This window comes from Nyctibius grandis, unplaced genomic scaffold (assembly GCF_013368605.1).
Source record: "Nyctibius grandis isolate bNycGra1 unplaced genomic scaffold, bNycGra1.pri scaffold_112_arrow_ctg1, whole genome shotgun sequence".
In the NCBI taxonomy this organism is placed as follows: domain Eukaryota; kingdom Metazoa; phylum Chordata; class Aves; order Nyctibiiformes; family Nyctibiidae; genus Nyctibius; species Nyctibius grandis.
In genome coordinates, this window is record NW_027167486.1 from 20,723 (window position 1) to 44,650 (window position 23,928).

At 74.1% G+C, this 23,928-nt stretch overlaps 4 protein-coding genes across 5 annotated transcripts; 2 read left to right on the plus strand and 2 right to left on the minus strand.

The window, feature by feature from the left end:
- Nucleotides 1-427: 427 nt before the first annotated feature.
- SCYL1 (SCY1 like pseudokinase 1) lies at nt 428-7,884 on the plus strand. The gene is given in 17 exon segments (XM_068424548.1): nt 428-713; nt 898-1,038; nt 1,403-1,525; nt 1,631-1,845; nt 2,263-2,353; nt 2,752-2,907; nt 3,378-3,550; nt 3,615-3,714; nt 4,211-4,324; nt 4,791-4,946; nt 5,628-5,816; nt 6,193-6,265; nt 6,605-6,744; nt 6,747-6,771; nt 6,916-6,983; nt 7,068-7,269; nt 7,712-7,884. Coding segments are annotated over 17 exon segments (2,244 nt in total). The 5' UTR covers nt 428-575; the 3' UTR covers nt 7,852-7,884.
- Nucleotides 7,885-7,972: 88 nt separating this feature from the next.
- TRPT1 (tRNA phosphotransferase 1) lies at nt 7,973-10,715 on the plus strand. 2 transcript variants are annotated; one of them, XM_068424551.1, is made up of 7 exons: nt 7,973-8,038; nt 8,358-8,439; nt 8,972-9,129; nt 9,633-9,807; nt 9,902-9,958; nt 10,249-10,359; nt 10,550-10,715. In XM_068424551.1, the coding sequence occupies exons 1-7, from the start codon at nt 7,979-7,981 to the stop codon at nt 10,618-10,620; spliced, it is 714 nt and encodes a 237-aa protein (XP_068280652.1). In that variant the 5' UTR covers nt 7,973-7,978; the 3' UTR covers nt 10,621-10,715. The 2 variants fall into 2 exon arrangements, with proteins under 2 accessions (XP_068280652.1, XP_068280653.1); XM_068424552.1 differs by lacking the exon at nt 10,249-10,359.
- On the minus strand, nt 10,531-17,373 carry LOC137677265 (fermitin family homolog 3-like). The gene is made up of 14 exons (XM_068424550.1): nt 16,740-17,373; nt 15,591-15,824; nt 15,010-15,144; nt 14,757-14,910; nt 14,500-14,602; nt 14,062-14,166; nt 13,828-13,962; nt 13,588-13,637; nt 13,379-13,500; nt 12,989-13,095; nt 12,294-12,518; nt 12,078-12,202; nt 11,508-11,649; nt 10,531-10,947 (listed from the first exon to the last, which is right to left on the minus strand). Exons 1-14 carry the CDS (start codon nt 17,221-17,223, stop codon nt 10,774-10,776), a joined length of 2,295 nt encoding a protein of 764 aa, XP_068280651.1. The 5' UTR covers nt 17,224-17,373; the 3' UTR covers nt 10,531-10,773.
- A 227-nt stretch (nt 17,374-17,600) lies between these two features.
- STIP1 (stress induced phosphoprotein 1) lies at nt 17,601-23,339 on the minus strand. Its single transcript, XM_068424553.1, has 14 exons — nt 23,292-23,339; nt 21,907-22,116; nt 21,496-21,637; nt 20,960-21,101; nt 20,388-20,553; nt 20,054-20,180; nt 19,865-19,967; nt 19,663-19,783; nt 19,493-19,589; nt 19,286-19,410; nt 19,007-19,043; nt 18,678-18,781; nt 18,429-18,601; nt 17,601-17,833 (listed from the first exon to the last, which is right to left on the minus strand). Exons 1-14 carry the CDS (start codon nt 23,298-23,300, stop codon nt 17,761-17,763), a joined length of 1,629 nt encoding a protein of 542 aa, XP_068280654.1. The 5' UTR covers nt 23,301-23,339; the 3' UTR covers nt 17,601-17,760.
- Between the last annotated feature and the right edge of the window lie 589 nt (nt 23,340-23,928).

A 23,928-nucleotide genomic window follows, 5' to 3' on the forward strand; every position in this document is an offset into this window, starting at 1 on the left:
AACGTCACTGCTGCTCCCGGCCAGACGGGCACCTGATGGTGACGTCACCGCCGCTTCCGTCCAGGCTGGCACATGTTGGTGACGTCGCTGCCGCTTCCGGCCAGGCTGGCACCTGTTGGTGACGTCACTGCCGCGTCCGGCCAGGCTGGCGCATGTTGGTGACGTCTCCGCCGGTTCCGGACAGGGTGGCGCATGTTGGTGACGTCACTGTCGGTTCCGGCCAGGCTGGCGCCGGTTGGTGACGTCACTGCCGGTTCCTGCCCGCGTGTCCCTCACCTCCCCCTTCCCGCGCCCCGCCCCTCGCCCGCCCCGGGCCCCGCCCCTCTCCCTGTCCCCGCCCCTCGCCCCGCCCCTCGCCAGCGGCTCCGCCTCAGATCCCGCCCCAGGCCCCGCCCCAGGCCCCGCCCCCGCCCCAGGCCCAGGCCCCGCCCCCTGGTCCGTCACCGGATCCTCCCGCCCGGCGCCGCCGCCGCGTCCTCCGGGCCCGCCCCGGCCTCGGCGCCCCCCGAACCCACCGGGACCCCCCCGGCTCCCCCCGAACCCCCCAGGACCCCCCCGGATCCCCCCCCCCCGCGATGTGGCTCTTCTCCCGGGACCCGGTCCGGGATTTCCCCTTCGAGCTGGGCTCGCCCGACCCGGACCCGGACCCGGACCCCGACCCGGACCCGGCGACCCCGGCCCCGCTCTGGCGGCTGCTGCGGGGGCGGCGGAAGGTGAGCGGGGGGGGGGCGGCGTGTCCCCGCGGGCCCGTGTCCCCTCCCCTGTCCCCGTGTCCCCCCCCGTGTCCCCCCGTGTCCCCTCCCCGTGTCCCCCCACGCCCCCCGCCCCATCCCCATGTCCCCCCGGCCCCCCCGTGCCCCGTCCCCACGCTGTCTCCCCCCCCCCTCCCCGCCCCAGGCCGACGGGGCGCCGGTGTCGGTGTTCGCCCACAGTCTGGGGACGGGGGACGCGGCTGCCACCCCCCTGGCCCGGGCGGCCCTGCGGCGCCTGCGCAGCCTGCGGCACCCCAGCGTGCTGGGGTACCTCGACAGCCTGGAGGTGACGGGGGGGGACGGGGGGGGATGGGGGGGACGGGGGGGGGCGGGGGGACATGGGGGGGATGGGGGGACATGGGGGGGGACAAAAGGACATGGGGGGATGTGGGGGGACAGGGGGATGTGGGGGACACGAGGGGAGAGGAGGATGGGGGGGGACACAGGGAGATGGGGGGGATGTGGGGGGACTGGGGGCCATGGGGGGATATGGGGGCAGGGATGTGGGGGGACATGGGGGGGCATGATGGGGACACGGGGATGTGGGGGGCCGTGGGGGGACAGCGTGGGGCTGTGGAGGGATGTGGGGGGCCGTGGGGGGCCGTGGGGGGCCGTGGGGGGTGCGGGGGGTGACGCCGCGCCCCCCCCAGACGGAGCAGTGCCTGTACGTGGTGACGGAGCCGGTGACGCCGCTGCGCCGGCACCTGCGGCTGCGGCCCCCGACGGGCGACGTGGGGGAGCAGGAGGTGGCCTGGGGGCTGCACCAGCTCCTGGTGAGGGGGGCACGGGGGGGCCGGGGGGGCACTCGGGGGGCCGGGGGGGGCCCCCCCCCCTCCCCCCATCCCGGGGGTCCCCGCCCCACCGAGCGCCCCCCGCAGACGGCGCTGGCCTTCCTGGGGGACTCGGGGCTCGTGCACCACGCGCTGGGGCTCGACGCCGTCTTCGTGGACCCGGGGGGCGACTGGAAGCTGGGGGGGCTGGAGCGGGTGGCGGCCGCCAGCGAGGGGGTCCCCCCCCGGCCCCCCGGCGTCCCCCCCCGGCCCCAGGACCCCCCCGAGCTCGGCGACCCCTCGCGAGGGCAGGGTGAGCCCTGGTGAGTTGGGGGGGGACGTGGGGGGGGGGGGATGTGGGGTCGTTGGGCGTCGTGGGGGGGGTCGGGGGGGACATGGGGGTGTGGGGGGTCTTGGGGGGGACACGCAGGGACAGGGGGGTCACGGGGTCATTGGGGGTCATGGAGGGTCGGGGGGGATATGGGGACGTGGGGGGTCTTGGCGGGGTGACACGGGGTCTGGAGGGGAACATGGGGTCATTGGAGGTCGTGGGAGGACATGGGGGGTCAGGGGGGTCAGGGGGATGTGGGGGGGGGTCTTGGGAGGGGACCCAGGGGCTGGGGAGGGACAAGGGGGCCTGGGGGGATGTGGCGGGCCATGGGGGGCTCTGGGGGGATGGGGGGGGCCATGGGGGGGCCAGGGGGGTCCCCGCGTCCCCGCGCTGCCCCGTCCGTCCCCAGGGCGGGGGACATGTGGCGCCTGGGCTGCCTCGTCTGGGAGGTCTTCAACGGGCCCCTCCCCCGGGCGGGGGCGCTGCGGAGCTTCGGCAAGGTCAGGGGGACCCCCGCCCCCCCCCCCGGGCACCTGCGGGCCCCCCCAAAACATCTGGGCCCCCCACACACATCTGGGCCCCCCCCACCCACCTGGGGTCCCCCCCACCTACCTGCCCCCCCCCCAGATACCCGGGGCTCCCCCCACCCATCTGGGCCCCCCCAAACTCCCCTTCCCCCCCCCCGGGCCCCCCCGGACACCTGGGGTCCCCCCCACCCATCTGGGATCCCCCCCCCCCAAAGTCCCCCCCAAACACCTGGGTGTCCCCCTGGATGCCTGGGGTCTCCCCCCCTCCCCTCCTCAGGTCCCCCAGACTCCTGGGCCCCCCCCCAGCCCCCCCTGACCCCGTCCCCAGCTGCCCCCCAGCCCCCCCCTGACCCTGTCCCCCCCCCCCCCAGCTGCCCCCCGCGCTCGTCCCCCCCTTCTGCGAGCTGGTGGCCGCGGAGCCGGGGGGGCGGCCGGGCCCGGGGCAGCTCCTGCAGCAGCTGCAACGCCCGGGGGCCTTCCTCGCCTGCCCCCTCGTGCGCGCCGGGCTCTTCCTCGAGCAGCTGCAGGTACGGACCCCCTGGACCCCCCCCGTGCCCCCCTGTGCCCCCATCCATGTCCTTGTGCCCCCATCCCTGTCCTTGTGCCCCCATCCCTGTCCCCCTGTCCCTGTGCCCCTGTCCCCATCCTCATCCTCATCCCCATCCCTGTCCCCTCATCCTCGTGCCCCCCTCCCCATCCTCATCCTCACCTGCCCGCCTGTCCCCCTGTCCCCATCCCGTCCCCCCGTCCCCACTGTGTCCCCTCTGTCCCCACCCCCAGGGTGGTCTCTGTCCCCATCCCTGTCCCTGTTCTCCCACTCCCCACCCTACCCCTGTCCCCGTCCCCCCTGTCCCCTCAATCCCTGTCCCCCCCGTCCCCATCCCTGTTGCCTGCCCCCCTTACGCTCCCGCTGTCCCCATCCCTGTCCCTGTCCCCTCAATCCCTGTCCCCATCACTGTCCCCTTCCCCCCTGACGCCCCCCCCCCGTCCCCCCCAGGTCCGGGACCCCTCGGAGCGCCGCACCTTCCTGCAGGGCCTCGCCGCCGCCCTCGCCGCCCTCCCCGGCCCCTTCCGCCGCCACAAGCTGCTCCCGCGGCTCCTGGCCGCCCTCGAGCTGGGCACGGCCGACGCCAGCGCGCTGCCCCCGCTGCTGCAGGTGGGGACCCCCCTGTGCCCCCCCCGGTCCCCCCCCCGTGCCCCCCCCGCCCTCACCGCCCCCCCGCAGGTGGCCAAGGAGCTGGACCCCCCCCGAGTTCCAGGCGCGCGTCGTCCCCGTCCTCGTGCGGCTCTTCGCGTCCCCCGACCGGGCGCTGCGGGTGCAGCTGCTGCGGCAGGTGGGGGGCACGGGGGGGCTGTGGGGGGCACGGGTGGGGGGGGCTGCAGGGGGGGCTGCGGGGGGCACGGGTAGGGGGGACCCATCTCTATGGGGCAGAGATAGGGGGGGTCCCATCACTATGGAGCACAGATCGGAGGATCCTCAGCTCTATGGGTCCCAAATCAGGGGGTCCCACTCACTATGGGGCAGAAATCAGGGGGTCCTCATTGCTGGGGGGCACAAATTGGGGGGGTCCCATTTATATGGGTCCCAAAGGAGGGGGGGTCCCATCTCTATGGGTCCCAAATATGGGGGGGTCCCATCTCTATGGGGCACAAATCAGGGGGTCCTCACCTCTGTGGGGCACAAATGGGGTCCTCATCACTATGAGGCCCAGACTTGGGGTCCCCCCCGCCCCCGTGGGGTCTCACGGGGGTCTCACGGGTTGTCCCCGACCCCCCGGGGGTCTCACGGGGGTCTCACGGGTCCCCCCCCGGGGGTCTCGCCCCCCCCAGCTCGAGCACTACGTGGGGCTCCTCCCCGACGCCACCGTGGACGCCCAGATCTTCCCCCACGTCGCCCGCGGGTTCCTCGACACCAACCCGGCCGTGCGCGAGCAGACGGTCAAGGTGCCCCCAGACCCCCCCCAACGTGGGGGGTCGTCCCCCCTCCCAGACACCTGCTCCCCCCCACACACACTTGGGTGCCCCCCCACCCATCTGGGTCCTCCCCTGACCCCCTGGGTGCTCCCCCCAACCCCTGGGTCCCCCCTCACCCCTGGGTCCCCCCTGCCCCCCCAGGTCCCCCTTGACCCCCTCCTGGGTGCCCCCCGACCCGCCAGGTTCCCCCCTGACCCCCCCAGGTTCCCCCCTGGGTGCCCCCCTCACCCCCTGGGTGCCCTCCAACCCCCTCCAGGTCCCCCCCCCCGACCCCTGGGTCCCCTCTCACCCCCTGCGTGCCCCCCCGGGTCCCCCCCTGACCCCTGGGTGTTCCCCTCACCCCCTGGGTGCCCCCCCGACCCCCTGGGTCCCCCCTCACCCCCTGGGGCCCCTCGACCCCCCACATCCCCCCTAACCCCCCGTGCCCCCCCCCCAGTCCATGGTGCTGCTGGCCCCCAAGCTGGGGGAGGGGCGCCGGGGGGGCGAGCTGCCGCGGCTGCTGCTGCGGGTGCAGGGGGGGGACGCGCTGGGACCCCTGCGCTGCAACGCCACCCTCTGCCTGGGGCGCCTGGGGCCGCTGCTGCCCCCCGAGGTGAGACCCCCCCCGGGACCCCCCTGTGACCCCCCAAACCCCCTGTGACCCCCCCAAACCCCCGTGACCCCTCTGTCCCCCCATGACCCCCTGTGACCCCCCAAACCCCCTGTGACCCCCCTGCGCCCCCCATGACCCCCCCAAACCCCCCGTGACCCCCCTGCACCCCCCCTGCACCCCCCCAAACCCCCGTGACCCCTCTGCCCCCCATGACCCCCTGTGATCCCCCCCAAACCCCCTGTGACCCCCCTGCACCTCTGTGACCCCCTGTGACCCCCCTGCAACACCCATGACCCCCCCAAACCCCCATGACCCCTCTGCCCCCCATGACCCCCCTGCACCCCGTGACCCCCCAAACCCCCTGTGACCCCCCTGCACCTGTGACCCCCCGTGACCCCCCTGCACCCCTGTGACCCCCTGTGACCCCCCCAAACCCCCTGTGACCCCCCTGCACCTCTGTGACCCCCTGTGACCCCCCCCAAGCCCCCCATGACCCCCCAAATCCCCTGTGACCCTCTGTGAACCCCCCTCGGCCCCTGTACCCCCCTGTGACCCCCCCAAAACCCCCTGTGACCCCCCTGCACCCCTGTGACCCCCTGAACCCCACTGCACCCCGCTGCCCCACTCTGACCCCCCCATCTTCCCCCTCGCCCCCTCTGCCCCTCCCCATGACCCCCCCAGGCCCGGCAGCGCGTGCTGGCCCCCGCCCTGGCCCGGGCCACCCGGGACCCCTTCCCCCCGGCGCGGGCGGCCGCCGTCGCCGCCTTCGTGGCCACCCGCGGGTGCTACTCGGCGCGGGAGTGCGCGGGGGGGGTCCTGCCCGCCCTCTGCCCCCTCACCGCCGACCCCCACCCCGGCGTGCGCCAGCAGGTGTGGGGGGGGTTGGGGGGGGGTCCTCGGTGTAGTGGGGGGGCTGGGGGTGGGGAATCTCATTGCAGGGGGTGTTGGGGGGGGGGGGCTGGGTGTTGGGGGTCCCAGTTTGGTGGGTGCTGGAGGGGGGGGGTTTCATTGTAATAGGGGTGCTGGGAGGGGGGCTGGGAGGACTGAGGGGGGGCTGGGGGCTGGGGGTCCCAGTGCAATGGGGGCTGGGGGGGGGTCTCATTGTAATGGCGACACTGGGGGGGTCTAGGTGGGTGCTGGGGGGGGTCTGGGTGTCCCCATGTGGGGTCCCTGGGGCTGGAGGAGCCCCCTGTCGTGCTGGGGGTCCCTCACTGTCGGGGGCCCCCCCCCCCACCCCCCCCCCCAGGCGTTCAAGGCGATTCGCAGCTTCTTGGACCAGCTGGAGGCGGCGGCCGAGGCCGGGGGGGGCCCGGAGGGGGGTGAGAGGGGGGGCTGGGGCGGGGGGGCAGGAATGGGGGGGCTGGGGGGGGCGGGGGGGGCAGGAATGGGGGGGCTGGGGGGTGTGGAGGGGGTGGGGGGGCTCTGTGGGGGGGGAGACCCTGGGGGGGCAGGAATGGGGGGTTGGGGGGGGCTGGGGTGAGAAATTGGGATCTGGGGGGGGGATTGGGAGGGGGCAGGGGGGGACATGGGGGCTTGGGGGGGGGCAGGAAGGGGGGGGTGACGCTGGGGACTCACATGGGGGTGGGGGGACATGGGGGTGGTTTGGGGGTGCCCCCCACCCCCCCCGCCACTCCCTGACCCCTCCCTCCCCCCGCCAGCCCCCCCCAGCACAGCCGCCGCCCCGGGGGGGCCCGGGGGGGGGCTGGGGGCTGCCATGTCCTGGGCCGTCACCGGCGTCACCTCCCTGACGGCGCGGCTGATGGGGGCCGAGGGCGGGGCCCCCCCCCCGCCCCCCCCCCCGAGGGACCCCCGGCGCCCACCAGCGGTGCGTGTCCCCCAGCCCCCCCCCCCCCGGACCCCCAACCCCCCCCCGGGGCTCCCAAACCCCCTCTGGGGGTCCCCAGGGTCACCCCCCACTCCTGGGGACCCACAGACCCCCCCTTGACCCCCCCCTTCTGTCCCCCCCCAGAGCCCCCCCCCGAGGAGCGCCCCCTGGAGGACCCCGATGGGTGGGACGATGACTGGGGCAGCCTGGAGGTGAGTTGGGGGGTCTCAGTGGGGGGGGTCACACCGCGTGACCCCCCCCCCCATTCCCCCATGTGTGTGTGTGTGTCCCCCCAGGACATGGAGCTGCCCCGGAGCCCCCCCGTCAGCAGCGAGGAGGAGGGGGGGACCCCCCCCCAGCCCCCGGCCCCCCCCCCCCCGGACCCCGCCCCCCCCGCCCCTCCCCCAGCTGGGGGGGTTGAGGAGGGGGAGGGGGAGTGGGGGGTGGGGGGGGAGTGGGGCACCGAGGACGCCTGGGAGGCGCTGCCCGGCCTGCAGGGTGAGACCCCCCTCGGGACCCCCCAAGGACCTCCCAGTGCCCCTTGGGACCCCCCCCCAGTCCTCTGGGACCCCCAAGGACCCCCCCGGGACCCCCCAGGGACCCCCCTGCACCCCCCAGTCCCCTGGGACCCCAAATGCCCCTCAGGACCCCCCCAACCCCCTTGTGACCCCCAGACCCTCCAAGGACCCCCCCATAGACCCCCCTCTGCACACACCCCCCCCAGGCCCCTGAGACCCCCAGGGACCCCCCAGACACCTCGGACCCCCCCAGCTCCCCCAGGACCCCCCCACGGTGCCCCATGGGCCTCATGGGACCCCCCCCCCCCCAGGACCTCCCCCATGGGGGTACCCACAGCTCCCCCTGACCCCCCCAGGCCCCTCCACCCCCCCATGACCCCCGTGACCCCTGTGACCCCCCCGTGACCCCTGTGCCCCCCCAGGGCCCCCCCCGCCCTCGGACCGGCGGCAGCAGCGGCGCCAGGAGCTGGAGGCCAAGCGGCGGGGGGGGGCGCGGGGCCCCCCCAGGGCGGGACCCCCCAAACTGGGACCCCCCAAACTGGGGACCCGGAAACTCGACTGAGGGGGGGAGGGGCGGGGGGGGAGGGGCGAGAATAAACGCTCGGACGCGGCAGCGCCCCCGTGTGGTGATGGGGGGGGAGGGGGGCGGTCACGTGGGGGCGGTCACGTGGGCGGTCACGTGGTGGCGCATGGCCGCCGGCGGGGGGAGGGGGGGCGCGAGCGCCGCGCGGCGGCGGCGGCGCGAGGAGGTTGGGGGGGGGGAAGGGGGAGGGGTCCCGGGGGGGGGAGGGGCAAGGGGAGGGGTGTCAAAAGGGGGGAGCACCCAGAGGGGTGGGGGGACACAAGGAGGGGGCGTCCGAGGGACGGGGGGGGGGCGGGCAGGTGGGCGGGTGGGGGTCCAGGGTGGGTGGGAGGACACAAGGGTGGGGGGGACCCACAAGGAGGGGGGGGTTCCCCAAGGGTGGGGGTCTCAGGAGTGGGGGGGGGGGGGGGGCAGGCGGTCGGGGGGGTGCAGGGTGGGAGGGGCGTCCCCAAGGCCGGGGGTCCTACGCCGCTCCCCCCCCCCAGGACCCCTCCGTGCAGCTCTCGCGGGCGCTGAGCTACGTCCTGCGCCACGGGGCCGCGGCCGTGGGGCTGCCCATGGGGCCGGGTGCGTGGGACCCCCCCCAAAAACCCCCCTGGGACCCCACCGCTGCCCCCAGCACCCCAAACCCCTCCCCAGGACCCCCTCACAGTCACCCTGTGGACCTCAAATGCCCCCTGGGGACCCCCCAGCCATCCCCAGGACCCCCCCAAGCACCCCTGGGACCCCCAAACCACCCCCTGGGACCCCCAAGCACCCCTGGGACCCCTTAACCACCCCCAGGCCCCCCCCAAGCACCCCCTGGGACCCCAACCACCCCTGGGACCCCTTAACCACCCCCTGGGACCCCCAAGCACCCCTGGGACCCCTTAACCACCCATAGGCCCCCCCCAAGCACCCCCTGGGACCCCCAACCACCCCTGGGACCCCTTAACCACTCCCTGGGACCCCCCCAACCACCCCTGGGACCCCTTAACCACCCCCAGGACCCCCTCCAAGCACCCCCTGGGACCCCCAGCCCCCCCCTCCAAGCACCCCCTGGGACCCCCAGCCCCCCCCTCCCCTGGGGTCCCCGCTGACGGGGTCTCGGGGGGCACAGACGGCTTTGCCGAGGTGGGGGCCCTGCTGCGGCTGCGGCGCTTCGCGGGGGTCTCGGAGGCCGACGTGCGGCGGGTGGTGGCCGAGGACCCCAAGGGCCGCTTCGCCCTGCGCCCGGACCCCCTGCGCATCCGCGCCAACCAGGGGCACTCGCTGCAGGTGGGGGGCTCGGGGGGGGCCTGGGGGGCTCCGGGAGGGGGCTTGGGGGTCCCGGGAGGATTGGGGGTCCCTGGGGTGCTCCAGGGTGGGGGGGGGGGGGGGCTTGAAGGGTCCAAGGGGGAATGGGGGTCCCTGGGGGGGCTCTAGGGAGGGCTGTTGGGGTCTCAGGGGGATTTGGGCATCACTACGAGTCTCCGGGGGGGGCTTGGGGATCTTTGGGGGATTTGGGGGGTCCCTGGATGGCTCCAGACAGGATTTGTGGGGTCCCAAGGGGATTGGGGAGTTCTTGGAGGAGTTCCGGGGGGAGTTTGGGGGTCCCTGGGGGGCTCTAGAGAGGGATGTTGGGGGTCCCAAGGGTAATGGGGGCTCCAGAGGAGGGATTTGGGGGTCCTGGGGGGGTTTGGGGGGTCCCTGGGGTGTCCCAGAAGGGGCTTTTGGGCATCTGGGGTGGGATTTGGGGATCCCGGGGGTCCCGGGGGTCCCAGGGTGTGTCCGGGGTGCAGGTGCCGGCGCTGGAGCTGACCCCGCTGCGGACCCCCGCCGCGCTGCCCCCCACCCTGGCCCACGGCACCCGCCGCCGCCTCTGGCCCCCGATCCGGGCTGGGGGGCTCTCGCCCATGGGGCGCACCCACATCCACCTGGCGCCGGGGCTGCCGGGGGACCCCGGGGTCCGCAGCGGTGAGACACCCCCCCCCCCCCAAAATCCCCCCCCGGGAGGGGACCCCGGGGTCCGGGCACCCCTGACCCCCCCCCCCCAAATCCCCCCTCACAGGGATGAGGCCAGACTCGGAGATCGTCATCATCATCGACGGCCCCCGGGCACTGGCGGGTGAGGGGGGGCCCCAGAGTTTGGGGGGGACCCCGGGGTTTGGGGGGGTCCCAGGGGTTTGGGGGGGGTCCCAGGGGTACGGGGGGGATCCCAGGGGTCTGGGGGGGGGGGTCCCAGGAGTTCAGGGGGGTCCCAGGGATTTGGGGGGAGGATCCCAGGTATCCGGGGGGGGGGGGCACAGGAGTTGGGAGGGAGCAGGAATTGGGGGGGGGACCCTGGTGTTTAGGGGGGGGGGGTCCCAGGGGTGCAGGGGTACCCCAGCCTCCGGGTGACCCCCCTGACCCCCCCAGAGGGGATCCCTTTTTTCCGCTCGGCCAACGGGGTGATCCTGACGCCGGGGGACGCGGGGGGGCGGCTCCCCCCCAAGTATTTCCTCCGTGTCCTGCAGCTGCGGCCGCACCGTGAGTTGGGGGGGCTGGGGGGGGGACCCAGGAATTGGGGGGGGGTCCCAGGGGTTTAGGGGGGAGTCCCCACACGTTTGTGGGGGTCCCAGGCACCCCAACCCCCACCCCAAGCCATCCAAGACCCCACAACGCCCCCAAAAAAAGGACCCCGTTGCCATGGTAACAGCTGCTTTATTGCCCCCCCCAGGGTGTTTGCTGCCGCTGGAGGAGCCCTCGCATGAGGATGAGGGTGTGACCCCTCCCACGAGGACGGTGTGACCCCCCCCCCCCCGCACGAGGGTCCCGGTGCCCGACAGAAGCCAATAAACTGCCCCCCCCCCCCATGAGTGACGCGTGTGGGGGGTGTGCGTGTGTGTGTGTGTGTGTGTGTGCGCCCGAGTGCTCAGCAGGGCCGGCAGCGGTGGGGGGGGGTCAGCGCGGGTCCTGCCCCCCCGTGAGCTCCAGCAGGAGGCGCCGGTCGAGGGGGCGCCCCGGTTGCCGCCCCCCCAGGCACAGGTACCCCCCCAGGAACTCGTGCAGCGCCCGGCACGGGGCCGACAGCACCCGCAGCGCCAGCGTCACCTGCGCCTCCAGCGCCAGCGTCACCTGGGGGGGGCGGGACCAGTGACACCAGTAACCCTCCAGTAACCCCCCCAGTAACCCCCCCCAGTACCTCCCAGTGCTCCCCAGTGCCCCCAGTGTTCCCAGTGCCCTCCAGTGCCCCCCAGTAACCACCCCACGCCTCCAGTGCCTCCCAGTACTCCCCAGTAACCCCCCCCAGTGTCTCCCAGTACTCCCCAGTGCCCCCAGTGCCTCCCAGTACCTCCCAGTGCTCCCCAGTGTCTCCCAGTCCCTCCCAGTCTCTCCTCTACCCTCCCCGCCCACTCCCAGCCCCTCCCAGTGCCCCCAGTACCTCCCAGTGCTCCCCAGTGCCCTCAGTGTTCCCAGTGCTCCCCAGTGCCTCCCAGTGCTCCCGGTGCCCCCCAGTAACCACCCCCCAGTGTCTCCCAGTACCTCCCAGTGTTCCCCAGTGTCTCCCAGTCCCCTCCCAGTGCTCTCCAGCTCCTCCTAGTCTCTCCCAGTGCTCCCCAGTTCACTCCCAGTCCCTCCCAGTCTCTCCTCTACCCTCCCCGCCCGCTCCCAGCCCCTCCCAGTGCCCCCAGTACCTGCTGGGTGTCCCAGTTCACGTCCCACTGGCGCAGGGCGCTGTACCGCCAGGCGCGGGTGACGCCGCCGGTGCCGGGGTCGAGCCGGAGCAGCCGCGTGGGGCCCACGGCCAGGACCTCGTCACGGCGGGCGCCCTTGAACCTGGGGGGTCCGGTGAGACCAGTGCTGACCAGTGCTCCCAGCGCCGACCAGTAACCCCCGTCCCCTCCCACTGCTCCCAGTGCACCCAGTAACCCACATCCCCTCCCTGGGTCCCCCAGTCCCTCCCAGTCCACTCCCAGTGCCCTCCTAGCCCCTCCCAGTCATTCGCAGCCCCTCCCAGTCCCTTCCCGTCCCCTCCCACTCCCTCCCAGTATATCCCAGTCCCCGCCCAGTCTCTTCCCAGCCCCGCCCACTCCAATCTCAGCCCCTCCCAGTCCATTCCCAGTCCACCCCCCACTCCCTCCCACTATCTTCTAGTCCACGCCCAGTCCCCCCCAGCCCCTCCCAGTATCTCCCAGTCCACTCCCAGTCCCCCCCAGCGCCTCGCAGTCCCCCCCAGTCCATTCCCAGTCCCCCCCAGTACCCACCTCACGAGGAAATACGCCAGCCCGAAGTCGGGCAGCGCCCTCCAGGCCTCCAGGAACCGGAGCCGGGCCTGGGCCGGCGACAGCGCCCCCACGCGGTGGAGGACCTCCAGGATGCGGGGCACCAGCTGGGGGGGGCAGAGTGTGGGGCAGGGGCTGGGGGGGGGCTACAGGGCTGGGGGTCCCTATGGGGCTGGGGGGGGTCTGGGGGTCCGTTACCTGCTTGGCTTTGACCTTGCGCTGGAAGCGGGAGGCCAGGAGCACGCGGGGGTCCGGGGGGGGCCGCGGGGGGGCGGCGGTGGGGGGCAGCGCGGGGGCCCCCCCCGGCTGCAGCCCCAGGACCCCCAGCACCCCCCGCGCCTCCGCCCCCAGGGAGGGTCCGGCCAGCGAGCGCCCCCGGGCGGCGAGGCGGCACCCGGCCACCCAGCGCGCGTACTGGGGGGCCTGGGGGGGGGGGGCACGGGTCAGCTTGGGGCCCGGACCCCCACCCCAAACCCCCGGGGCCCCCAACCCCCCCCCCCCGACCCCAAAACCCCATCTCAAAACCCCCCAGGATCCCCAAACACCCCCAGACCCTACCCCAAACCCCCGGGGCCCCAAACCGCCCCCCCCCACCCCCAGCTCAAAACCCCCCAGGACCCCCAAACCCCCTCGGGACCCACCCCCAGGCTCCCAAACATCCCCGGGACCCCCCCTCAAATGCCCCCAGGACCCTCAACACCCCTCCCCACCCCCAGGACCTTCAAATCCTCCTGGGACACCCCCCCCCCCAGCACCTCGTTACCGAGTGGGGCACCCCCATAGTACTTGGAGAAATCCTCCCCCCCCCCCCCCCGAGCCCTCAGCCCCACAGAACGCCCCCCCCAGCCCCACAGAACCCCCCCCAGCCCGCCCCGGCCCCCCCCCCCACGCACGTCGCGGCACCGCAGCTGGATCTCGCTCATCCCCTCGGGCGCCGCCACCAGCAGCTTGATGCAAAACCTCCCGGCCCTCACGTCCACGTCGGGGGTCACCTCACAGCCTGGGGGGGGGCCGGGGGGGCTCAGGGGGCCCAGGAGGGGTCTGGGGGGGTCTCAGGGGGATGTGGGGGCCGTGGGGAGGTTCCAGGAGGGGTCTGGAGGGATTCCCAGTGGCTTTTGGGGGTCCCAGAGGGTTTTGCATGTCCTGGGGGTCCCAGCAGGTTTTGGGGGTCCTGGGGGGGTCCCAGCAGGTTTGGGGGGGTCCCGGGGGGGTCCCAAGGGGTTTTGGGGGTCCCGGGGGGGTCCCAAGGGGTTTGGGGGGTCCGGAGGGGGTCCTGGTCTCACCGCGGAGGCTGAGCTGCTGCAGGGGCTCCCCCGGCGCCGGGGGGCTGCGCCCGTACGACAGCGACGTCCCCTTGAGCACGGCCCAGGCGGGGCGGAACCCCCGCAGGGTCAGACGCCGCGGCCTGGGGGGACGGGGGGGGGGTCAGGGGGGTCGGGGGGGTCCCAGAGGGGCCCCAGCACTTGGGAGGGCCCCGGGGGTCCCGGGGTACCTGTAGATCTCCAGCTCCTCGGCCAGCTCGGGGACGGTGGGGAGCTCCTCCTGGGGACACCCCCCAGTGATCCCCAGTACACACCAGTATCTCCCAGTGGGGCAAGGGAGCCCCCCCAGCCCCTCCAGTCCCCCCAGTGGGGCCCGAGGAGCCCCCCCCAGTACTCTCCAGACCCCCACAGTCCCCCCAGTGGGGCCTGAGGAGCCCCCCCAGCCCCCCCCCAGTGCCTCCCAGTCTCACCAGTGGGCTGGGGGGCTCGGCCTCGCCCCCCAGTTTCACCTCCAGGTTGCTGAGGGCGGCGTCCAGGTCGTCCACGTCGTCGCCCCCCCCGGCCCCCCCCGGCTCCGCGCTGTCCCCTGCCTCATCGATGTGATACTGGGGGTGTGGGGTGGGGGGTCAGGGGGGCCCCACAGCCGTGGGGGGGGGGGAAATGGGGGTCCCGGGGGGGGGGGGGTCTGTGGGGGTCCCGGGTACCTGGAGGGCGGCGAAGAGCATCATCTCCTCCTCGGTGCAGTCGATCTCCTCGCGCAGCAGCGCCCACCGCGCCTGCTCGTACAGCAGGGCCAGGCGGACCCCGTCCTGGGGGGCACGGGGGGGCATTGGGGGGGGGGGATTGGGGGGGGCATTGGGGGGGGGCACGGGGGGTCCCAGAGCCCCTGTTCATAGAGCAGGGAGTGTTTTCGGAGTGTTTTGGGGGGGGTTTGGGGTACCTGGGGGTCCAGCTCCATGAAGCGGCACTAGGGGGGGAGTTGGGGGGGTTTTGGGGGGGTTTGGGGGTGTTTTTGGGGGGTTTGGGGGGGTTTTGGGGTACCTGGGGGTCCAGCTCCATGAAGCGGCACTAGGGGGGGAGTTGGGGGGGTTTTTGGGGGGTTTGGGGGTGTTTTTGGGGGGTTTGGGGGGGTTTTGGGGTACCTGGGGGTCCAGCTCCATGAAGCAGTGGTACTTGAAGCGCAGCAGCAGCTCCTCGTCGTCGCCCACCTCCTGCTCCAGCAGCGAGCGCGAGGAGTCCAGCCACCTGCGGGGGGGCCCCTGAGCAATGCCCCCCACCACAACTGCGCCCCCCCAATGCCAGCCCCCCCCCCAATCTGCCTCCCCCTCCCCTGTACTCCACAACCACCCCAACCTGCCCCCCCAAACCCCCCAAAACCGACCCCTAACCCCCCCCGTACCGCGCGTGCAGGCGCGTGCGCCGCAGCAGGGGGTTCCCGCGGGGGGGCCGCGGGGGGGCGACGGGCTCCAGCCCCCCCCGAGGGGCCACGAGCATCTGGTAGCAGTCGGGGGGCAGCTGGGGGAGGGGCTCCGGGGAGGGCGCCCCCTCCTCACCTGGGGGGGGGGAGGATGGGGGTGGGGGGGTCACACCAGGGGGTGCACAAGGGGAGGGGCCCCTGTGCCCCCCCTGCCCAACCCTCCCCCCCCTCTCACCCGGGGGCAGCCGGAGGTGGGTGAGGTCGAAGTCGGGGGGTGGGGGGTGGCTGCTGCCCTTCCTCCCCTGCGCCCCCCCCTCCTCCTCCTCCTCGGGGGGGCGCATCAGCGACAGCTCCTCAGGGTAACGGATCCCTGCGGCACCCCCGGTCACCGGGACCCCCCCATAGCCCCCCACTGCCCCCAAACCCCTCCAATGGACCCCAAAGCCCCCCCCAGACCCCGCAATAACCACCCCCCCCCAGTGAACCCCCCAGACCCCTCTGTCACCCCCTCCAATAGACCCGCTGTCCCCTCCAATGGGCCCCAATGGACCCCAACGCCCCCCAGACCCCACAATAACCCCCCCCCGACCCTCCAATGGGCCCCAAAGCCCCCCAACACCCCCTAGAGCACGCCCAGACCCCTCCAATGCCCCCCCCGACCCCTCCCATCACCCCCAAACCCCCCCAGACCCCTCCAACAGTCCCCAGACCCTTCCAATACCCCTCCCAGCCCCCCAATGCTCCCCCAGAGACCACAATAACCCCCCCCACACCTCCCCCAGCCCCCAGCCCCCCCGATCCCCCCCAGCCCCGCACCGAGCAGGCGGCAGGCCTGGGCCACGCCGTGGGCCAGGGGCTGGGCGAAGGAGAGGCGCAGGCGCAGGCAGCGGCGGTTGGGCAGCCGCAGGCGCAGGGGTCGGTGCTGGGGGGTGAAGCGGAGCCGGGCGTCCCCCCCGACCCCCAGCGCGTCCAGGGTGCGCCCGGGGCGCAGGAGCCACTGCTGCCGCTGCGCCCACCACAGCGCGTGGTCCGACCAGTCCCGCTGCACCCCTGGGGGCACCGGGGGGGTTATGGGGGGCTGGGGTGGGGTTAGGGGGTGCTAAGGGGGTTTATGGGGGGCTGGGGTGGGGTCAGGGGGTGCTAAGGGGGGTTATGGGGGGCTGGGGTGGGGTTAGGGGGTGCTAAGGGGGGTTATGGGGGGGCTGGAGTGGAGTTAGGGGGTGCTAAGGGGGGTTATGGGGGGCTGGGGTGGGGTTAGGGGGTGCTAAGGGGGTTTATGGGGGGCTGGGGTGGGGTCAGGGGGTGCTAAGGGGGGTTATGGGGGGGCTGGAGTGGAGTTAGGGGGTGCTAAGGGGGGTTATGGGGGGCTGGGGTGGGGTTAGGGGGTGCTGGGGAGGTTATGGGGGGCTGGGGGCCTCTGGGGTCCCCGCTGTGCCCCCCAACCACAGCAGAGGGTATCGGGGGGGCCGTGGGTCATGGGGGGACGCCCGGTCCCACCGCGGGGCTATTTATATCCTGCGGTTCCTTATCGCCCCGGCCAGGGGGTGACTGGGGCGGGGGGGGGACACACGGGGCAGGGGGGGACACGCTGGGGGGTGACACGGAAGTGAGGGGACCCCCAGGAGCCCCCGATAAGGGCTGGGCCCCCCCCCCGGGCCGGATCCTGCCCCCACCCGCCGCCACTCAGCGCCGCGTGACGCCCACGGGGGGGCCCGGGCGCCCTTCGCTGTGGGGCACCGAGATGTGGGGCCCGGACCCCCGGGTCCTTCCCTATGGGGCCCGGAGATGTGGGGCCCGGACCCCCGGGTCCTCCCCTATGGAGCCCAGACCGCTGGGTCCTCCCCTATGGGGCCTGGACCCCTGGGTCTTTCTTTAAGGGTCCCAGAGATGTGGGGCCCGGAGATGCGCGGCCCAGACCCCCGCCACGGGGCCCAGGCGCGCGGGGTCCCGCCGTGGGTCGCTCACCCATGGTTTCCACGATGAGGAGCATGAGGCCACCGACGTGGAGGTCCCCGGTGACGCGGAGGGCGAGAGCGCGGGAGGCCGCCGTGGGGCTGGGGGCCGCCGTGGGGCCGGGGGGTGCCGTGGGGCCGGGGGGTGCCGTGGGGCCGCCCTGCCCCACGGCATCGCCCTCCTCCACCTCCACGTGCAGCTCGAAGGAGCTGTCGATGGCCTCCCCGCTCGCCGTCTTCAGCCCCGCCATGGCCCCGGGTCCTTCCGCCCCACGGCCGGGAGCGCCCCACACCCCCGCCCCCCGCGGCCACCGCAGAGGAAGCGGCGGCGGGGAGGAGCCATGGGGCCCGGGTTCCTCCCCGTGGGGCAGGGGGATGTGGGGCTGGGTTCCTCCCCGTGGGGCAGGGGGGCCGGGGCCTTCCCCATGGGGCAGGGGGATGTGGGGCCAGGTTCCCCCCCGTGGGGCAGGGGGATGGGGGGCCGGGGCCTTCCCCATGGGGCAGGGGGATGTGGGGCTGGGTTCCCCCCCGTGGGGCAGGGGGATGTGGGGCCGGGGCACCTGGGTCCCTGGTGTGGGGGGACCCCCCTCTAGGTGCCCCCCAAGTAATCCCCCCCCAACCCCTGTCCCACCCCCCAGGACACCAGGGGGACCCCAGCCCTCAGACCCCCCATTCCTCACTCCCCAAGTGGTCGGGCCCCCCACAGCTCCCCCATAAGGGACCCAGGCACTGGGGCCCCCCACAGCCCCCCCCCCCAAAGGGGACCCCGGTGTTCGGGCCCCCCAGATCCCCCCCCAGGTACCCCCATGTTCAGCCCCCCCCAGATCCCCCCCCAGGCACCCCCGTGTTCGGCCCCCACAGACGCTGCCCTGGCAACTGCTCCGCTCTTTATTGGGGGTCGCGGCGCCCCACAACCGACACAAGATGGGGGGGGTGGGAGGGGCAGCACCCCCAGCCCCGCCTCGGGACCCCCCCACCCACAGCCCCCCCCAGGGGGTCGGGGGGTCCCCGGGGTGGGGGGACAGGGGGTGACGTCACCGGATGGCGATGAGCCCCACGTCCATCAGCTTCTGGATCTTCTGGGCGATGACGGGGTTCTTCAGGTGCCTGGGGGGGACACGGGGGTCAGGGGGGGGACACAGGGGTCGGGGGGGACACGGGGACCAGGACAGGCAGAGGGACAAGGCGGGGGTGGCCTGGGACACCCCGAGCGCACTGGGGACACCCCGACGTGCTGGGGACACTGTGTGGCACCTCATGATGTGCTGGGGACCCCCCCCATGACGTGTTGGGGACACCGCGTGACACGTCAGGAACCCCCCTGCCAGCTCCGGGTGTCCCCAGGACCCCGTGAGCGCCGTGGGGCAGCCGGTGTCACCCTGGGGAGGTGCTGGGGGCACCCTCTGCCACCTCGGGGACAGGCAGTGGCACCTCAGGGACCCCCCACCACATCCAGGAGGACTCTGGTGTCCCCTTGAAGACTCGGTGAGCGCCATGGGGTGGCCAGTTACACCCCGTCACACCGCAGGGACAGCTGGGGACCCCCAGGGACACCTCGGGGACCCCCAGGGACATGCCGAGGAGCCCCCGCCAGCTCCGGGTGTCCCCCTGAAGCCTCAGCGAGCGCCTCAGGGTCGGCAATAACACCCTGTGTCACCCTGGGGACACCCCGGGGACAGCCAGGGACCCCCGGGGCACTCACTCGCTGAGGGCCTGCGGGTCCTTCTGCATCTGCTCGAGGATGAGGCGCATGGCGGGGTCGCTCATGATCTGCTGCACCTCGGGGTCGGCCATGGCGCGGCGCTTCACCTCCTCGGGCGTGTCCTGCCGGTGGTACTGGGCCAGCAGGCACCGCTGGTAGCCCTCGGCCGCCTCCTGCGGGGATTGGGGGGGTCAGGGGGGGACAGGGGGCGCGAGGGGGCGCGGGGGGGGCGCGGGGGCATCCCCTCACCTTACAGGCGGGGTCGAGGTCGAGGGCGCGCTGGTAGACGTCCATGGCCTTGGTGTAATCCTTCATGGCCTCCAGCGCCGCCGCCTTGCGCGTGTAGCCCTTGACTGGGGGGGGGGGGACGGGGGGGGGACACGGGGTGGGGTGGGGATGGAGGAGATGGGCAGGAATGGGGGGGACACAGGGGGGTTACGGGGGGGACATGGGGGGGAGCAGGAGAAGGGGGCACAGTCAGAGCAGGAGGAACAGAGGGTGTACAGGCACAGGAGAAGGGGGTACGGAGGAGGAGGGGTGGGGGGTACCACACCCCCCCGCAGCCCCCCGGCACTCACTGAAGGAGGGCTCCAGGCGGATGCACTCCTCGCAGTCCTGGGGGGGGACGGGGAGGGGGTCAGGGGCGTCTGGGACCCCCAAACCAGCCCACCCGGGTCCTCCAACCCCCCCAGCCAGACCTGTATCCCCAAACCACCCCCCGACCCCCCAAAGCAGCCCCCCAGGACCCCCAAAGCAGCCCCCCAGGACCCCCAGCTGAGCCCTGCGCCCCCAAACCAGCCCCCAGGACCCCCAAACCACCCCCCGGCCCCCCGCAGCAGCCCCCCGGCCCCCCAGACCTTGAGGGCCAGCGGGAACTCGAGCAGCTTGGTGTAGCAGGCGGCGCGGTTGCTGTAGAGCCGGGCCTCGGTGGGGTCGCGGCGGATGGCCTCGCTGTAGTGCTTCATGGCCTGGGGGTAATCCCCTGGGGGGCCCGAGGGCGGGGGGGTCACCAGGGATTCGGGGGGTCCCCAGGGACTTGGGGGGACGCCCCCGCCCCCCGTTACCTCTCTGGAAGCACTCGTTGCCCTTGTTCTTCTCCTCGAGCGCCAGCCCGGGGTCGATGTACGCCAGCCGCTCCTGCTCCTTCAGGATCTTCTCCGCCTGCGGCACCGAGTCTGGGGTTGGGGGGGGCCCGGGGGGGCTGCACCCCCTTTACCGCCCCCCCCCACGTCACCTGCTGGCACTTCTTGAGCACGTCGGGCGTGCGGTGCTCGGCCAAGGACTTGTTGTAGGAGTTGATGGCGTCCTTGTAGCGCTCCTCGCGCAGGTACGAGTTCCCGATGCGCGCGTACGCCCTGCGGGGAGGGTTTTGGGGGTACGGGGGGGTCTGGGGGTGCGCCCCCCCTCTCCTGACCCCCCCACCCCGCGGCGCTCACTTGGCGATCTGCCGGTAGTCCTCCCGGTTCTCCCGCCCCACCTCGATGGCTCGCTCGCACAGCTCCCGGCAGCGCGCGTAGTCGCCCGTCTCGAAGTAAACGGCTGTGGGGGGCGGGGAAGGGGGTTCAGGGGGGTTTGGGGGGGTCAGGGGGGTCGCGGGGGGTTCAGGGGGGTCTGGGGTCGCTCACCCGCTTGGTTGGTGACGTAGGTCATGTTGGTGGGGTCCAGCTCCTCGGCGCGGGTGTAGTGGGCCAGGGCGGTGGGGAACTCCTTGCGCTTGTAGGCCGCGTTGCCCAGCTCCTTCTCCTGCTGCGCCTGGGGATGGGGGGGGCCGGGTCACCCCAGGCCCCCCCGGCACCCCAAAACGTGCCCAGAACCCCCCGGCACCCCTACACCTGCCCCACCCCCCCGTCACCCCCTCCCCTCCCAGGCAGCGCTGCCCAGCTCCTTCTCCCGCTGCGCCTGGGGCTGGGTCACCCCAACCCCCCCGGCACCCCCGGGTTTCAGGGGACCCCCCCTCACCTCCTTCTTGTTTTCGGGGAGCTCCTCGGGCGGGGGGGGCTGGGCAGGGGGCTGGGGGGGGGGCGGTGGGGGCGGGGAAGGGGCCTCCTCCTCCTCCTCGGCCCCGCTCAGCTCCACCCCCAGCAGCACGCTCAGCGTTGTCATCACCCGGGGGTCCTGCAGCTTCCTGGGGGGGACGGGGGGGGCTTGGGGGGGGCTGCGCCCCGACACCCCCCCGGGGCCCCCAGATGTGCCCCGACAGCCCCCAGCACCCCAAAACCAGCCGTAAGCCGCCCCCGCGCACACAGAGTTGGGGTCAAGCCCCCCCTGAGTCACCCAGCACCCCAAAACCCACCCTGACCCCCCCCAGCACCCCAAAACCTGCCCCTAAACCGCCCCGCTCCTGCCCCAAAGCCCCCCAGCCCCCCAAAACCCACCGTGAACCCCCCAGCACCCCAAAACCTGCCCCTAAACCACCCCGCTCCTGTCCCAAATCCCCCAAAACCTGCCCTGTAGCCCTCCCAGCACCCCCAGCCCCCCCGAATCAGCACTAACCCCCCCCGCCCCAAAGCCCCCCCAGGCCCCCCACTGACGTGCCCAGCTGCGCCGGGTGGCTGCGGAGCTGCTCCAGCAGCTGCCGGTACTCGGGGTCCCCCAGCAGCGCCCGCGTCCGGGGGTCCCCCTCCAGCCGCGCGTACAGGTCCGGGACGCTGAAGGGGTTCATCAGCTTCCGCTCTGGGGGGCACAGGGGGGGGTCAGGGACCCCCCAAACCCTCCTCGGGGACCCCAGACCCTCCCAGGAGCCCCAAACCTCCCCGCACCCCTCCCAGGGCTCCCAAACCTCCTCAGAGCCCCCTAAAAGCTCTCAGGGACCCCCTGGACTGACTCTGGGACCCCAAAACCCCTCAGGCCCCCCCCCCCGACCCACTGTGGGACCCCCAAACACCCCCACCGGCTGGGCACCCACCCCCCTCAGCCCCCCCATCCCCTCCAGCCCCCCATTTCCCAGCCCCAAACCCCCCCAGCCCCTGATTTCCCAGCCCCAAATGCCCCCAGTCCCCCTCAGGCCCCCATTTACGCGCTCCAAACCCCCCCAGCCCCCCGTTTCCCACCCCGGGCCCCCCCGCACCGCTCAGCCGCGCCTCCACGCCGCGCAGCCCCTCCCGCAGCTGCGCGTTGCCCGGCTCGTGCCGCAGCCCCTCCTCGTACGCCGCCTTCGCCTCCTCGAAGCGGTGCAGGAACTCCAGCGCCGCCGCCTTGCGCGAGTACCCCTGCGTGGGGCGGGGGGACACGGTGTGAGCCCCCCTGTGCGGGGTGGGGACACCCCGTGACCCCCCTGTGCGGGGTGGGGACACGGTGTGAGCCCCCCTGTGCGGGGGACACACACCCCGTGACCCCCCTGTGCGGGGTGGGGACACGGTGTGAGCCCCCCTGTGCGGGGTGGGGACACCCCGTGACCCCCCTGTGCGTGGTGCGGACACACACACGCCCCGTGAGCCCGCCCCGGGCAGCCGCAGGGACCCCCGGGCGCCCCCCGGACCTTGGCCCAGTCGGGGCGCAGCTCCAGCGTGCGGCAGGCGTCGGCCAGCGCGCGGGGGTAGTCGCCCTGGCGCGCGTAGGCGGCCGAGCGGTTGCTGAACAGCACGTGGTTGCGGCCGTCCAGCGCGATGGCGGCCGTGTAGTGGCGCACGGCCCCCCCCACGTCCCCCGCCGCCAGCGCCCGGTTCCCCCGCTCCTTCAGCTCCTGCGCCTGCGGGAGGGGGGGGCGAGGAGGAGGAGGAGGGTGCGAGGGAGGGGAAGGGCCGCGAGGAAGGGGCACGAGGCGGAGACAGGCCGGAGAGGAAGAGGAAGGTGCGAGGGAGGGGAGGCACAAGGAGGACGAAGGGGCGTGAGGAAGAGGAGGAGCATGAAGAGGAGAGTGAGGAAGGGGCGAGAAGAGAAAGGTGGGAGGAAGATGAAGGGGGAAGAGGAGGAGGAAGAAGGCACGATGAAGACGAGGACAACACGAGCAGGGTGCGAAGAAGAGGAGGGACGCGTGGGACACATGCAGGAGCACGAGGAAGGCGTGAGGAAGAGGAGGGGGGCGAGACAGGTGGGGGGGCAGGAGGAAGACGGGTGGAGGCGTCGGCGGGGCAGGAGGAGCGTGAGGAAGGCCCGGGGGCCAAAGGGGAGGAAGGTGAAGGAGCAGGAGAGGAATGAAGGTGCGAGGAAGAGGAGGATGGGGGGCACGGGGGGGAGCAGGGAGAGGAGGGGGATGTGAGGAAGATGAAGGGGACACCAGGGCCCCCCCAGGCCCCCTCCTCGCCTCCCCCCGGCCCCTCAAGGACCCCCAGGGCCCCGAGACCCCCCCCCAGCCCCCTGACCCCTCAGGGCCGCCCCCAGGCCCCGATCCCCGCCTCCCTCCAGGGCCTCTAACCCCCCCCGACCCCTCAGGGACCCCCGAGACCCCCCCCCAGCCCCCCGATCCCCTCAGGGCCGCCCCCAGCCCCCGATCCCCGCCCCCCTCCACGGCCTCCAGCCCCCCCCGACCCCTCAGGGACCCCCGAGACCCCCCCCCAGCCCCCTGACCCCTCAGGGCCGCCCCCAGGCCCCGATCCCCGCCTCCCTCCAGGGCCTCCAACCCCCCGACCCCTCAGGGACCCTCAGGCCCCTCGAAACCGCCCAGATCCCCTCAGGGCTCCCCCGATCCCCGCTCAGGGCCCCCCCGATCCCCTCCCAGAGCCCCCCCAGCCCCGCTCCGTGACCCCAAACCCCCTCAGGGCCCCCCCAGGCCTCTCACCGCCCCCCCCAGGCCCCTCAGGGGGCCGCTGCTGGACCCCACCCCCCTAAGGGGACCCGTCACCCCTCGGGGCCCCCCCGATCCCCTCCCAGGGCCCCCCCCGATCTGCCCCGGGACCCCCCAAACCCCCCCCGGCCCCCGCCCACCTCCTCCATGGCGGCCCCGGCCCCGCTCCGCTCCCGCCGCCTTCTGGAAGCTGCTAGAAACCTCGCGCCCCGCCCACTCGCGCCCCATTGGCCGTCGGCCCCGCCCGCCCTCCTCCGCGCGCACTCCCATTGGCCGCTGCCCGCGGCCTCGCTTTTCCATTGGCCGACGGGGAAAACGGTGCCCGCCTCCCTCCAGTCCCGCCTCCCCGCCGGAAGCCGGCGGCACGGCCCGCCCCCGCACGCCGACTGGCCGCCAAGGCCGGGCGCTGGCCACTCATTGGCCCCTCTGGGCTTTTCCGCCTCTGCCATTGGATGCGCGCGGTGCCAATCACCGGGGGAGAGCGACCGCAGGCAGGAGTGCGCCGCCTGGCGGCGCGGAGGCCTCGCTGCCACACGTGTCTCCCGGGAGAGGCGGAGCGAGGGGCGGGGCTTGTATCGGGGGCGGGGCTTGTATCGGGGCGGGGCTTGCACAGGGGACCCCGAGACCGGCACCGATCGCGGGGGGAGGGTCACGGGGGGGGCGGACAAGTGTGACCTTGACGTGACCCTGTCATGACCCCCGTGACCTTCCCATGACCCCAATGTGACCCTCCCCCTCCGCCTGAGCCCTTGTGTGAGGCCCTTGTGCCCCCCCCTC

Excerpts from the sequence above, each read along its gene's own strand:
- LOC137677265 (XM_068424550.1), bottom strand. The coding sequence starts at position 17,223 with ATGGGGAAGGCCCCGGCCCCCCATCCCCCTGCCCCACGGGGGGGAACC. Across the intron at positions 13,963-14,061 it reads TGCTCTTCGCCGCCCTCCAG|TATCACATCGATGAGGCAGG; the intron begins GTACCCGGGACC and ends CCACACCCCCAG. Across the intron at positions 13,096-13,378 it reads GCAGCAGCTCAGCCTCCGCG|GCTGTGAGGTGACCCCCGAC; the intron begins GTGAGACCAGGA and ends GCCCCCCCCCAG.
- TRPT1 (XM_068424551.1), top strand. The coding sequence starts at position 7,979 with ATGGCCGCCGGCGGGGGGAGGGGGGGCGCGAGCGCCGCGCGGCGGCGG. Across the intron at positions 8,039-8,357 it reads GGCGGCGGCGGCGCGAGGAG|GACCCCTCCGTGCAGCTCTC; the intron begins GTTGGGGGGGGG and ends CCCCCCCCCCAG. Across the intron at positions 9,808-9,901 it reads GGACCCCGGGGTCCGCAGCG|GGATGAGGCCAGACTCGGAG; the intron begins GTGAGACACCCC and ends CCCCCCTCACAG.
- STIP1 (XM_068424553.1), bottom strand. Across the intron at positions 21,638-21,906 it reads TGCGCCCCGACTGGGCCAAG|GGGTACTCGCGCAAGGCGGC; the intron begins GTCCGGGGGGCG and ends CGCCCCACGCAG. Across the intron at positions 20,181-20,387 it reads TCCCCGAAAACAAGAAGGAG|GCGCAGCAGGAGAAGGAGCT; the intron begins GTGAGGGGGGGT and ends CCCCATCCCCAG.